Genomic DNA, 15,988 nt, shown 5'->3' with positions numbered 1-15,988 from the left:
TCGCTGAGCAGGGAGCCCGATGCGGGACTCGATCCCGGGACTCCAGGATCATGACCTGAGCCGAAGGCAGTCGCTCAACCGACTGAGCCACCCAGGCGCCCAAGCACCACAGTCTTAATGGCCCTGAGAATCCACCGCGATCTGCCTGCACAAGGAGACAATTAGTACCGGGGGCACCTCCCTCCCCCTACCAGGAGGGGTTGTTTCCTATCTTCGCTTCCCACTGGATTCTTAGCATTTTCCCTTGAAAAATAGGAATGCAACTTTACACAGGTCAGCGAAGCCGTCAGATGCTGAGCGGCTGGCTTTCCAGACACGTCTACCAGGAGCCGGCATCCAACTTCGGGGAGGCGGGTGCCCAGATAACTTGTTGGTCAGTTTGCTCTGGCCCCACCCCCACTGAGGAAGTGGCTTCCACACAAGGCTTTGTAAAAAGAGAAGAGCACGGCAGGAGGAGTTCCTAACGCCCAGAATGCTCACTCACCCTGTGTCCACGAGCAGGCCCTGGCCCTCATCGTCGATCTAGAGGATATTAGGGGGATCGGAAAACTCCAGTCTTCTTTTTTTTCCTGATCTTTGCTTGTACATCGGTTACCCCTAATAAAATCCATTCCCTAACCCACACCGTGTGACATGTCAGGGGGTGAGCACAAAGAGGCCTGCCTCGCACAACTGAGTCGAGGGTAAACTCAGGCTTGTCTAATCTCCAGGATCCACTCTTGCACAACCTTGCCCTCTCAAGCTTCCAGAAGATCCGACCCGACTTCCTACGGCCCGTTCTCCCATTGTTCTTAAAAGTACTGCCAAGGGTCTTAGGGCCCTGAATTCATGCGAACATTTTATTATATTCTCATGTCTCTCAAGCTGAAATTGTCTCTTATTCATGTTTGTTATTTTCAGTGTGGAAATTGTTCCCTTCGATAAAGAAGGAAAAGCTAAACTGTTTGGCTGCATGATGCCGTCATTTAATACTATTTTCCCTGCCCAAGGAAAGAAATTCCCTCATTCTTATTTTCTTATTCTGAGCATAATTTAAAACCCCTTTTACTTCCTTATTAATTTATGGTATATTTCAAACTGCAATTACTAGTTATATGACAAGATTATTACTGGGTTAATTTTCAGTTAATTCATTTGTATAAACATATGTTATGCAGGTAACTTCTTCAAAACTTTATAAAATCTAGATTCTTTTTCCTCATGCACTACTTTTGTAATAAAGTTCCAGATATCAACTTGGAAGATATTTACAAGGGTACATTTTTCTTAGCATGGGACCATTTACTGTATGAAGGACATTTCCTCAGAGAAATCATATATGGACATGGAACATATTCTTATAGTTTACAAGAAACTTAGAACATTATATTAACAGAAGACGATATATTTTACTGCAAAATATTATAAAAGTGATACAATTTTGTGGCTCATAACTCATGAAAGTGAGAGTGTTGAGGTTTTTCTTTGCCATAACACATTACCTTCCTAAATATGTGGAGTCTGGGCAACAGATTCTTATATAGCCCACAGATATCCATGTGCAGTAACATTTTATTATAAACTCAAAATTTTCTACCACAGAGTAGATTTTTGGATGGTCCTACATATAACTCGAGTCACTTAACTATGAGATAATATTGGAGCGCCTGGGTGGCTCAGTCAGTTAAGTGCCTGCATTCGGCTCAGGTCATGATCTCAGGGTCCTGGGATCGAGGCCCACATCGGCTCCCTGCTCAGTGGGGAGCCTGCTTCTCCCTCTGCCCTCTCTTCCGCCCTCCTGCACAGGTACTCATGTGTGGTTTCTCTCAAATACATACATACATACATAAATCTTTAAACTGTGAGATACAATTTCCCTATCAGAATAATCTCAAAAGGCATTCATGAAAGCATTAAATATAACTCCAGTAGTTTTTATGCAGTTTGCCCATCCAAACCACCTTCCCTTTCTCTCTCTCTTTTTTTTTTTCCTTTTTCTTTCTTTCTTTTTTTTTCCCTTTGCGGGGAAGAAGGGGAGGGACAAAGGGAGAGGGACAGAGAGAATCCTAAGCAGGCTTCACGCTCAGCGCATTGCCCAACATGGGGCTCAATCTCATGACCCTGAGACCATGACCTGAGCTAAAATCAATAGTCAGATGCTCACCTGACTGAGCCACCCAGGCATCCCCCCCTTTTCTTTACTTTTTGTTATGAATTCTGTTGTCATCGAGGATCAGAATTGATCTTAGTTGCTCTAAGAAATCTTCAAAGATGTTCTCAAACTTCAGAGATCTACCCTCATTAGTTTTTCATGAGACTAACTGTCAGGACTGATCACTTGGCATTTAGTACCGTGTTTTGTGATGTATTCTTATAGGTTGTATCTTTTCTAACCAGTTATTATTTTCTTGAAATCTGGGGCCACATTACAGGAATTTGGGCATCCCAAACAACCAATATTAGTAAACTAAACATAAACAGCCACCTGAACATAGACTTTTGAGAAAGAATCATGCATCTCCATGCAAGATAGAGAAAGAAATAAAATTAGATAGCGTAAAGATACTTGATTTTATTTCCAAGATTGAAGAAAATTGAGTATGCTCAATTCTACTGTCATTTTCCTCAGTAAAATAAAATAAAATAAAATTAAATTAAAAATTAAAAAATAATAAAATAAAATTGAACATTGGGGAAAACAATACAGGCAAATTTATCTTTGAGGCTCTGGTTATAAACTGGGATAAGCTCATAGGTAATGCGCTGCCACCCAGTGGCGAACTTCCACTTTAAATGAAATAATGGTTGAGATAGTCAAGAAACTCCAGCCATTAGGGGTCTTTGGTCAGGAAATTTTATACTCCACTAGAAAAATATGAGGGAAAGAGAAGTTAACACTCAGGTCATAGGAAATTTTGAACCAAATGAGAGTATATAACTAGCCCAAATCAAATAAGCAAATTTTTAAAAAAAGCAAAAACAAAATTATTTATAAGATAAATGGAAACTTGAATTTTGCCTTGATTCTCAATATCAATGAATTGTTGTTCATATTTTTTGATATCATAGTGGTGATGGGCTTATGCTTTAAAATAAAAATCATTATTGTCTTTTAGAGTAAACATTTTCAGATAATCACTGATAAAATGATGTGATGCAGAATGGAGCTATATTTGAAATAATTTGAGTTATTCATTGAACTTTTTTAAAGCTGCTTGAAGATTACATGGGGTTTCATTACACAATTCTGTCTACTTCTGTACATTTTGAAATTTTCTTTTTCTTTTCTTTTTTTAAAGATTTTATTTATTTATTTGACAGAGAGAGAGAGAGAGAGCACAAGCTAGGAAGTGGGAGAGGGAGAAACAAGCTCCCACTCTCCGATGTGGGGCTCTATCCCAGGACCCTGGGGTCATGACCTGAGCCGAAGGCAGTTGCTTAACCAACTGAGCCACCCAGGCGCCCCATTTGAAATTTTCTATAACAAAATCTTTTTTCATATTTCACCAGGACATAGATTACCATCGAGTATAGGATTTGATGAGTAAAAACAGAGAGTTTTCTCCATAAACTGTAGGTTAAATCATGGGTGCGGAAGAAGAACTTATAATCTTTGTTTGCCTTATAAATGAACATTGAGGAAATGAACTCAAACATTCTTAAGCCCAAGGTAATAAGAGAGTTGAAACAGCTTCTCAAATCATGTTTGTATCAAGTGTCAAACTCATGTCGACTTATAAAACAGATTACTAAACAAATAACAAAAGGTGAATTGTCAAGACTTATTATTTAGTAAACTGCATTGGAGTGCAATTAATTTTTCTCTCTCGTCTCTCACTATTTACTAAGTATTGAACTTCCAAGTATGTTGATTTTCCAACCTTTCAAAAAAGAGCAAAGGAGTGACTGCCTTGTTGCTAGGTTTTAGACAACAATTAGAGGTCCTTACACTCAACAATTAGATGTGCTTTCACTTTTTTTGCTACTCTGACTTGAGTCCCTTAGGAAATTAATTCAGTTTCTTAGCAACTCAGATGGGTAAAACTTAAATATATGCAGGGTTCTTTTGTAAAGCAAAGGCTAAATGTTTCCCTTATAAACTGTTTGTTTAGTCTAGCTTGGCTTTGCAGAAAAGATTTGCTGAGATACACAGCCCTAGAAATTTTCACAAAAAGCTCTGTTTTAAATGGTGAGTGAAGTTATTGATTTTCTAATGAATGTTCCTGCTTTTGCTTATATTTTGAATTATTTCAGTTTGTCAATTTGACTAGCTTTTTGGAATCTGTGTATTTTAATATGAGATGGGTGAATTTATTTATGAAAAACAGTTTCTTTATATATAATATTGTAAAAGGGGAATTATGAAAAATGTATTAAGGAGAAAGCCAAGCTAGAAGAAAGTGCTGAATTTATCAACTTAAAATATGCACGAATTTGTGGTTCACTGTGCTCTTAATAGCACACTCTAATGTTTTTTCTTATGTTGACAGCATGTAGGTATCAGGTATATATCTATATCAATCTATTTAAATATCCATTACCCCAAATACTAATATTAGAAAATTAAACTCAGATATGTAAGCAAAAGAAGCTTAAATTTGCATTCATTTGCTAACCAAAGAAATTTATTTCTTTTAACTAGTAGATCATTAAAAACAGATAAAAATATTTTGTGACTTTCCAGTTAAAAACATTTGAGGAATAAATTTAAATAAGTTTATTTTTTATATCGCCACTGGTATGAAGAAGCTTTCCATTATTTAGAAAAAAAATTATGATTAAATATTTGGGGTTTTAGATACAGTTTTTAAACACAGAATCTGTAATTTTCAGATTTTGGGAAACACAGAATTCCTATTATTCCTCTTAGTGAACCATATAAAATTTGCATTTTTGTAAGGTTGAAAAATGGTTGAAAAACAGCATTTCCCATGGCTCAACTTAAAATATGCTGAACCCTATGGAGGATTTGTAAAGCTAGAAATTCTTGTCTCAACAATTTTATAATCTAATTTGGAGGCAGATCTTGTAAATAATTTACTTTAATACAAGCTGCGAGGCAAAATGTAGCTTCAAGCACCATTGCTCGATTCAGAAGAAAGGATGAATCCTGCAGGGGGATCTGGGAACACTTTTACGGGACCTTCAGATATGAGAATAATTTTTTTTTTAAAGATTTTATTTATTTATTTGAGAGAGAGAGTGAGAGAGCACAAGAGGGGGGAGCGGGAGAGGGAGAAGCAGACTCCCCGCCGAGCAGGGAGCCCGATGCGGGACTCGATCCCGGGACTCCAGGATCATGACCTGAGCCGAAGGCAGTCGCTCAACAGACTAAGCTACCCAGGTGTCCCTAGAGGTGGATTTTTATTTATTTTTTAAAGATTTTATTTATTTATTTGCGAGAGAGAACGAGAGACAGCACGAGAGGGAGGAGGGTCAGAGGGAGAAGCAGACTCCCTGCCCAGCAGGGAGCCCGATGCGGGACTCGATCCCGGGACTCCAGGATCATGGCCTGAGCCGAAGGCAGTCGCTTAACCAACTGAGCCACCCAGGCGCCCTATGAGAATAATTTCATAGGTGGAAAGTTACTGTGCTTATTGAATGAAAAATAACCTATTCTGTTATTTTCAATGAAACTTTTAGGCCAAAATATAACTTCTATAATATCAACATTTACCACTAAACCTTTGACTGAATGAGAATATTGCTGGTTTATTTTTTCTTAATTCCTCAACCACACAGCTCATAACTTTGTATTTCTCTGTGTTGTAGTTTTTTTCCATTTAAAGTATGATGATGTGATGTTACCATTCCAGACTTCAGTCATTCAACTAGACCTCCAGGTGATTTCTTTCTTCTGTGGTGCCTATGGACTACAATGATACATGCCAATACATGATTCATATACTATAAAAGCCTAATGTTACACACATTATTCAAATGAACAGCATGTAATATTAAATTCATAATATAAGGCCAAAATAAAGTATCACAAAAATTGGAGAGAATTTATTACCATTTAAAATATGACTTAGTAAAACAAATGAAAAATTAAAAAAAATAAAATAACATATGGCTTTGTTTCAATTTTTGTTAGTCAGGAAGCCCGGAGACATAAGAGACAGAGACAGAGGCATGCCTCAGTGTCAACACAACACGTCTATTTTTAATTTTTTGAGGAGCCTTCACACTGTTTTCCATAGTGGCCACACCATTTTGCGTTCTCACCAATAGTGTAAAAGTGTTCCAATGTCTCCACATCAACACCAAAACTTAATGTCTTTTTTTTTAAAGATTTTATTTATTTATTTGACAGAGAGAGACACAGCGAGAGCAGGAGCACAAGCAGGGGGAGTGGGAGAGGGAGAACAGGCTTCCGGCAGAGCAGGGAGCCCGATGTGGGGCTCGATCCCAGGACCCTGGGATCATGACCTGAGCCGAAGGCAGATGCTTAACGACTGAACCACCCAGGAGCCCCACTTAATGTCTTTTTAAAATTGTTATTATAGACATCCTAACATATGTGAGATGCTATCCCACTGCATTTCCCTGATGATGGTGATATTGAGCATCTTTTTATATACCTGTTTGCCATTTATATATCTTCTTTGGAAAGTATATTCAAGTATTTAGCTCAGTTTTCAATCAGATTATTTGTTTTTGTTGCTATTGAAGTGTAGGAGTTCTTTATATATTTTGGATATTAATCCTTATCAGATAAATCGTTTGCAAATGTTTTCTCCCTTTCTGTAGGTTGCCTTTCACTGGGTTGATTATGTCCTTTGCTGTGCATATTTCCCATTCCCTTTGACTTTTTTTGCTTTTGGTTTTTGGTTTTTTTGTTTTGTTTTGTTTTTGCAAAATTTAAGTAGACTCAATTAGGTAATACCTTTGGTCTTGTTCTTTTTATTTTTCAGAGAAAGTTTGTCTTTTGTATATATTAAAATGTATCCAACATATTTAATGATTAATTTGGTTTTTTTCTAACTGAGACAAAATTCACATAATTTCACTACTTACCATGCTGAAGTGTACACCTTAGTGGTTTTTAGTATATTCACAATCTTGTGAAACCATCACAGCTATCTAATTCCAGAACATGTCCATCTCCCCCTCAGAATATCTTGTACCTGGCAGCAGTCAATCCCAATTCTCTCTTCCCATATCCTCTGCAAAAATAAGATTTTTTATTTTAAGTCATTGAGTTTGAGAGAGTTTGTTATATAGCATTATTGCAGATAAACTGACTTAGCCACAGGTCTATAATTACAGTTACATAATGCATGTGTATTTTGTTTAAATCTATTGATCATTATGGTCTTTTCCCATAAACTGTTCTTCTTTTTATATTTCTTATCTTGGTTAAGTAATTTTGCATTATCACTGATGCATTAAAATTTCTTGATGTGACATGAAAGACCCTTGCTAATATAACCCCAAATGATTTTTCTGGCTTTATGTATCATACTATTTCCACTGCCTCCTCACATACATAGACTATATGCTGACCACACTGTGCTTCTTGCTTTTCTCTCAATGTGCCAGTCATTTTTAAAAATAAAAACATTTATATTAGAATTTGAAAAGCAATTTATCATTTTGTTGTACAAAATATTTATTATTAATTTTTAAAAGTTGACATTTTCCATGTATCTCTAAAGTAGTTTCTCTTCATTTACAACTCTAGCTTACCATGCAATAGCATTTAGAATTCTAAAGATCTCTTTTTTTTTAAATGTTTTATTTATTTATTCATGAGAGGCAGAGAGAGAGAGAGAGGCAGAGGCAGAGGGAGAAGCAGGCTCCCCGCCGAGCAGGGAGCCCGATGCGGGACTAGATCCCAGGGCCCCGGGATCATGACCTGAGCCGAAGGCAGACGCTTAACCATCTGAGCCACCCAGGCGCCCCTAGAATTCTAAAGATCTTAAAGATCCTCTATTTAATGTTATTGTCAAACAAAACTAAATTCTAGCACAAGACAAGGAAATTCATAGCACCTCATTTTCTTATTCCCAAGAACCAGCATTGCTATATTATTTCCACTTAGCCAAACATAGTTTAATTCGTAATTATCCCACTTTCCAAGAGGATTTCAAATTCATCGGCATTTTCCAGTAACATCTTGACAAACACATTAAATCCTAGAAACGTGCCAACAATTTCCTTGCCACTGGTCAGCAAAACGCAAATTCACGATTCTTATCCACAGATTCCAATGGCAATAACTACAATGCACTTGTGGTGGTTTAGGCAGCCATACGTATCCTAGAAATAGCTTATAACAAATTCTTCATACCTTCTGTGCTTTGCTGAAATGTTGTTTACCTCCTTTACAACCTAGAATATTCTTACTTATACTTCAAGATTGGCTCAAGTGACTTTTCTTGTGACGTCTCTTCTGTTTTCCTGGTAGAGTTAGCCCATCACTCTCCCTGTTTCTCACAGCACGATTGTAATATCTATCACATTATGTAGGTTTTATTTTTTGTTTTTATGTCTTTCTCCCAAGTAGCCCCTCATTACTTAAGGACATTGATTTCAAGTCAATTATCTTTGGCTTCCTAGCCCCTAGCCCCCTGACTGCTGGGACAAGGGTGCTGAACAGATGCATGTAGCAGCCATGATGCTTTCCCTCCCCCTCTGCACACATGCACCCGTCATTTCTGAGCTTTTTTTCCCTGTTTCATAAATCTTTCAGAGATTACATTGGCCCGGAGAAAAAATGTTCAATATACCATTGCTATCGTGGTAAACCTCACCAACTGGTGTGTCTGTTGCAGATTGCTACACCTGAAAACACTCTCCACCCAACGTACCTTGACTCCCAGAAAGGCAACAGAAGCAGGGATGTCGCAAAAAGGTTGTGGTATCCCAGAGAGGATCTCAACTCCAAGTGGAGATCCTGCAACCACCACAATCTGAAATGGGAGTCAACATATGGGAAATAAAGCCTCCCGATTTCAGTTATTAACTGTACACATCTTTGAGATTTCCCGAAAAACCATCAAGGAGTATTAAGGAAGAACAAGGGTGGGGGAAAAAAGGTAATTTTCAGGAAACAAGGCTTCACCTGCCCAGCATAAGGAATCATCCCAAGAAGACCAAATCCCCTGAGTTTAAAACTACATTCCCACATCTGGATTCACATAAAGCGAAGTTAATGTTTGTGAAGAGTGGAAAATATCCAAATGGTGTATACCTCAATCCCAAACCACATGAATTTCGACAGGTACAAAAGAGCGTTTGATTCAAAATAACTTAAAACAGATAAGGTGAAATATATATTATTTTTTATTCATTTCTTAATTATGACTACTATTACACGAGCAAAAAAGGTATGTGCATATAAAAGTATGAATCTGCATCTTCATTTCCCATGGAACAATACAATTCAGATTCAGCAGTAAATGACAGAGGAGAGAGGTAAGACCTTGGTTAATGTTTCTGATGTGGTTTTATCTGCCAGGTGGAAAGACTGACTCTGGGGATGGACTTTTTTAGTTTTTAGAACGGTTGGGACTTAGATGTGTTTGGGAAACAAACCTCAATTGCCAGTTTACAATCCAGAAAGTAAAAAAATCAATTCATGGAATGAATGGATGAATAAGAATTGACAAAAGGGGCATCATGTTACTTTAATGAGTTTTCTAATGATTAATAACTTAAATAATATGTGAGCAAAAATTAGATTTATAATTTGAAATGGTGGTGGGGAATATATATTTAAGGAAATACAAATGAGGTCAAAATAGAATGCCTCTAGAAAATGAATATATTCTCTACTTAGGTCTATAATTTAACAATAAATATGACTCTTGCTCAGTAACAAGAGAAGCAATAGGGCTGGCAATACAAAAAAAAATAGCTACAAAAAAGAATAAATTTATTCTTGGAAAATATAAGAAAGCAGTTAGGAATGTGGTCTTTGGGATCAGATTATCTATTCTTGTCTTCTTAGTGCTACTAATTTGGGACAAGTTATTGAGCGTCTTACTTATTTATAACATGGATCACACTACACCCTATTTGATATGGTTCTTTTAGGTAATGAAGGAGAAAATTATATACAAAATACACCATGGTCTGGAATATCGAGGTATTCAATGAATGTTAGCTCTTAGGAGGTCTTAGGATAAAAGCTGGAAAATTCAAGAAGCCTTGATCCATAAACTTCTTTACTCATTTAAGGCATCTAAACCCTTCTATTTGAAGTAAATGAAGTATATTACCTTTTGGAGATGAGGGGAAGTCAGTTAAATAGCAAATGTCATTGGTTTATTCAAATATTTCACTAGCTACGGTTACAGGTACAAGACTTGAGTAAGTAAAGTTCAAGGAATGGGGACATTTTAATTTTAGCTGAATTAATTTGTGTTTATGAAAAAGTGAATTGGAGACTGTGTACTATAAATTGTGCAACCACCAGATGTCAGTATAACTTTTTTAAACCGACAGGGCCTCACATTTTATTTGATTAAAAAGTGAAAAATCTTGTATTAGAGTTTCCTTTGGGACTTTTAATATTTTCCTATTTGCTTCTGCAGGATCTAGAATCACTCATAAAGAAGAGGACCCTGTCTGACTTCTGCCTGAGTTCTCCCTTTTATGCCCCATTGATTCAACTTTCAAGCAGAGACATTTGTGATGTTTTTTAAATTAGTTTCTGGAAGCGTACAAATTCTATTTCAGATCATATTAATTAGTTCATTTAAACCATCTAAAAAAAACTTACTTTGTGTTATAGTTTACTGAAAGCAGTCAATAATTACTCTATGTCAATCTCAGTAAATTATTTTAGCTTTGTTAAATATTTTTATGTCCCTGAAATAAACCCAGCTCCAGAAATATAACATGTAACTCTATTTGCATTTGAAAATAAATGCAAATTTTGAATAGATTCCTTTAATTTCATGCTGTTAAAAATATTATATCTGATTTATTCACACTAAGATATTTGAAGTACTCTGTTCCACTATAAAATGAATTATTACAGTATCTTGAATTAGGTTATTCATTCAAATTTTCATATGCAAGTTTTTTTTTAGATTTTTAGAATTTATTTGAGAGAGAGAGAATGAGAGAGAGCATGAGAGGGGGGAGGGTCAGAGGGAGAAGCAGACTCCCCGCCGAGCAGGGAGCCCGATGTGGGACTGGATCCCGGGACTCCAGGATCATGACCTAAGCCGAAGGCAGTTGCTTAACCGACTGAGCCACCCAGGCACCCCTCATATGCAAGTTTTAAATGTTATAACAAAATCATCAGAATTTCATTTTGCCAGTGAAATAATTAATACTTGTAAAAATCACATTGCAAATACAATGTCAGTAATAAACAATATTTATTAGTAATAATACAATCTTTTCTTTACATATCTAGTACCAACGTAATTTACCAAACTTTGTGACAACTGTGAAAGGGACCCTTTTGGATTAAAATTTAAGTCCAGACACTTAAGTACAGGTGAGTCATTATCATAAACTTATGAATACAGCAAAAAATAAACTTTCTGCATTATCTTAATAGTAACACTTAGGAGCACTGGGGTGGCTCAGTCAGTTGGGCCTTGGACTCCTGATTTCAGCTCAGGTTATGATCTCTGGGTGGTGGGATCGAGCCCTGCATTGGGCCCCCCACTCAGCACAGAGTCTGCTTGAGATTCTCTCTCTCTCCCCCCTCCCTTTGCCCCTCCTCCCGCTTGTGCTCTAAATAAATAAATAAATAAATAAATAAATAAATAAATAAATAAATAAAAATAAAATCTTTAAAAAATAGTAATACTTGTAAAAACATACAACTAAAATGATTTTTTTTTTTACTTATCACCTTTTTTTTTAAAGCTTTTATTTATTTATTTGACAGAGAGAGAGAGAGAAAGAACACACAAGCAGGGGGAGCAGCAGAGGGAGAGGGAGAAGCAGGCTTCCTGCTGAGCAGGGAGCCCGATGTGGGGCTCGATCCCAGGACCCCGGGATCATGACCTGAGCCGAAGGCAGATGCTTAACGGACTGAGCCACCCAGGCGCCCCTTTACTTATCACCTTTAATAATTTGGTAAATTTTTAAAATGCCCACTTAATTAATGAAACAATCCATTTACTTCATTATCTACAACTTTTAATATATTATTGAAGATTGAGTTTTTAACTCAAAGTGTTCTGTATAGAAAACCAATAGAGTTAGTGCTTAAGAGTATAGACCAGGAAGCAAGCTGCCCCAAGTTACCTAAACTGTCCATCTTTTGGTCTACCTATCTATAAACGAGAATGATAATCATTGAATCTATATCATAGAATTATTGTGAACATTACTCTGTTACACTTACATAGATCACTTAGTTAATAATGTATATATAGCATGTGTTATCTGGTACATGAACATACACACACACACACACACACAATTATTGTCATTGTGGTGCCATTTGAACAGTGCTTGTCCAGAGTTAACTTTGTATTACCCAGCATTCCTCATTTGGACAAGGGTGACAATACATGCATTCTATATTTACATATTATAATTGTTTCTCAATTATAAACAAAACAATAAGATGTTAATAGTGGTTGTCCCTGGGTAGTGGAATAATGGTTAAATTTTATTTTCTTCTTTTAAATATGAGTATCAAGTAGTTCTATAGTTATGAAATTGAGATAATTTATTTGTAAATAATGTACACATTTTAGCATGGATTATATTGATAAAAGTCTTGTCTATGCGTGTAATTAAAATGGGACAAGTCAACTTATGTGTACTATGTGTAAGTCACTATGGAAAAAAAGGCCAGGGATACTTTATAAACCCAGACTCTGATCTCAAGAAATGTGTAAGTAAAATTTAAGTAGAATGCAAAATATGCCATTCAAGTCACAAAGCACTACTGAGAAGTTTAAAAAAGATTTCCTGGGAAACAAAAGCTGGAATGTGAATTGGAGTTTGAAGGATGACATTAAATTCCAGTAGAAATGGTGGGCAGGACAAGCAAAATTTTATTTGGATTTGCATTATAAATTGTCCATCAATTTATCTCTCCTGGACCCTGATCTCCAACTAAATTCTGAGAGATATGAACAAAGACCTGTGTAATTGCTAAGTTTCTCATTTGTCTCCATATCTGTAGTACATGGGTGCCACTCGCTGAAAGATGATAAACAGAAGAATAGTACAGAAAGATTTATCACCTACAAGCCTCATGAATGCACCTGGGATTCAAAGCTAATTTTACCAAAAGCTCCGTGGCGCATTAAATCTGCTTCATTCACGGTGAGCTTGACTCTTTCCCTACAGCTGTTGGGAAATGTCTCCAACACCGTTATTAATGATTGCTCTAAGGCAGGAGTTTTTAATTTGTTGCTAGCATATATAGTGAAAGACATTATCTTTAAAAGTAAAGCAGAGAGATCTCTGTTTTTCTCTTAAAATGCGAACAGTGAATTATCCAGAATTTAGAATTTCCTTTTCTTATTACAAAGATAGTTGGTATGATGGACTGAGACCTCAATATTGTAAGGAATTTTCCCCCAAATTTACTCCCACCCCATTTGCAGCAGCCCATTGAGTGAACTGCACTCAGTAAGAAGCCCTGACAAGAAGACTTTGTCATCCACTCATAAAAAGATGTTGAGAAAACACACTTTTACCATGGCTCAAATTCTACCCTGGACAAGTAAGACTGCTTTGTATCCCTGTATGTCCCAAAACAGCAAGATGTGCATTTGGCATACGGAGCCAGTTTTTAAAGCAAAGATTATTAAATAACAATTTTAAAAAGATAAACCACAATTAAAATCAGTACATGTTTGCTTTTGCTGACTTCCTTTGTGCCATCTCCCCGAAGAGACACAGAAGGCGGCGAGATGTGTACAGTGCATTTATGGATCGTGTGGAAGAAAAGTTTACCCAAACATGCAAGAACAGGTGGGTAAACACTTCAAGATTTGTTGTTGAGCACATGCTACTCAAATGATTTTTTTCAGTAATATGTACTTTGCCCTATAGAAGCTCTGTCATAAGAACTGTAAATGAGGGCGCCTGGGTGGCTCAGTTGGTTAAGCGACTGCCTTCGGCTCAGGTCATGATCCTGGAGTCCCGGGATCGAGTCCCACATCGGGCTCCCTGCTCAGCAGGGAGTCTGCTTCTCCCTCTGACCCTCCCCCCTCTCATGTGCTCTCTCTCTCATTCTCTCTCTCAAATAAATAAATAAAATCTTTAAAAAAAAGAAAAAAAAAAAAGAACTGTAAATGAAGTATTTGGATGATGCTTAAATCATTTTAAGTGGAGTCTGAGAGAATCTAGTCCCTTGATCAGATATTATTATTTCTCCTAGGTTCAGTGGAATTCTGGAAAACTGTCATGACTATGTCACAATTCCAGGTTTCGCCCATATCCACTCAGACTTGATCGTTCTAGAGCATTTCTGCCAACTGCCAAGAGCCAGCATCTGCATCCCCTTGCCCAAGGCTATCTGCGGCTGCTGGAGCAAGTCGGAAGTGCTGGGGGTTAAGAGCTCCCAGCAACAGCCCTCAAGTAATAATGGAGGTGATTGGTCTACACTGCTCCCCAGCATTCCCCCAGGGGGCTAAACGCTGGTTGTCTGATACCCTCGTGCACTTTGTTGGCTTCCTTCCTGTCTCACTTGCTCATGTGGTTACCTTGCCACCATTTTACCTTCACTTGGGGACCACCTATGGTTTCACCAGAATGCTTGCTAAGTGCCTGCTTCTGGGGAAACCTAAATCATGACACCAGAAGGCAGTAGTATGATGATCTTAGAAGGCAGAAAGCCTGGCTTTGAATCCCAGCCTGGCCATGTGATCTTGGGCAGGTTACTCAACCACACTCTCTTAGTTCTTCACCTGTAGAATGGGAATAATATGCTCTGTCCTTAGATGCAGACAAGGAGGGGGTGTCCGAGTCAACTTATAGCTTCTCTTAGCTCTCTTTATGCACTTGTCAATGTCATCTGTAGGAAGGGAGTGGGAGGGGGGATTAACATAGTGAATAGTTTGAGTTTGGGATTTGGTCAAAATGGATTCAAATCCTAACCAAATACCTGTAAATGTAATTTTGGAGGCGCCTGGGTGGCTCAGTCGTTAAGCGTCTGCCTTCAGCTCAGGTCATGATCCCAGGGTCCTGGGATCGAGCCCCGCATCGGGCTCCCTGATCTGCGGGAAGCCTGCTTCTCCCTCTCCCACTCCCCCTGCTTGTGTTCTCTCTCTCGCTGTGTCTCTCTCTGTCAAATAAATAAATAAAATCTTTATAAAAAAACGTAATTTTGGATGATTTGCTTACATTTTCTGAATCAATCTTTCCCAGGTTTCAGGAGAGCTAAGTGAAACAATATATATATATACTGCTGGTAAAGTCCCTCATATCTTCTGGATTGACTTATCATTGGTTATTATTGTTAACAATAATATAGAGATAGGGCTTTGCAAAACCATAGAAAAGTTACTTAATCATCTATGGCTCAGTTTTCTCATCTGTAAAATGACAATAATAATAGCACCCATTTCATAGAGTAAAGTTAAAACGTTGTAAAACATGTGGAACATAGATGACACTGATTACTATACAAGTATTTTATGAATAAAAATTTAAAAACTATACATACTGCATGTACAAAACAAGTGTCTAGGGACTAGTCAAGTCAAGAGTTGACTGAAAGTAAAGAGAGGAAAAGAAGTTTGGGGGTGGGAAGGGGACAGAGAGAGAGAGAGAAAGAGGGAGAGAGAGAGAGAGAGAGACACTCTTTAGTAAGATAAATTTATGGCCTTATGAAATGAGGGGAACCCAGAGAGTGAACAGTCAGCAGACGGCTATTGTAAGAGGAACAGATTACAGATGAATACCTAAAGAGGAGGTCAGTATCCAGAAAATTGTGTTCAAATGGACAGAAACTTGTTTTATGTTTGCAAGTGGTATGTATGAAGTCACCCCACTAATGACATAGGTTGTAGACTTATTCTTTCAAAGTGTACAAAGTGCTTCTTTCAAATTGCAAAGATCCTGTTGT

At 37.4% G+C, this 15,988-nt stretch overlaps 1 protein-coding gene across 1 annotated transcript; it reads left to right on the top strand.

The window, feature by feature from the left end:
- The first annotated feature begins 8,804 nt into the window (after nt 1-8,804).
- Nucleotides 8,805-14,555, top strand: CUNH7orf78 (chromosome unknown C7orf78 homolog). The gene is given in 6 exon segments (XM_045865022.1): nt 8,805-9,208; nt 11,357-11,387; nt 11,390-11,440; nt 13,094-13,236; nt 13,811-13,890; nt 14,300-14,555. Coding segments are annotated over 6 exon segments (867 nt in total). The 5' UTR covers nt 8,805-8,902.
- Nucleotides 14,556-15,988: the final 1,433 nt, after the last annotated feature.

The sequence above is a fragment of the Mirounga angustirostris genome, unplaced genomic scaffold (assembly GCF_029215605.1).
Source record: "Mirounga angustirostris isolate CCGP_5_RB_7025 unplaced genomic scaffold, mMirAng1.0.hap1 SCAF_12, whole genome shotgun sequence".
Classification (NCBI taxonomy): Eukaryota; Metazoa; Chordata; class Mammalia; order Carnivora; family Phocidae; genus Mirounga; species Mirounga angustirostris.
The sequence above is the reverse complement of the archived record's forward strand: the minus strand, read 5'-3'. Positions and strand labels throughout refer to the sequence as shown.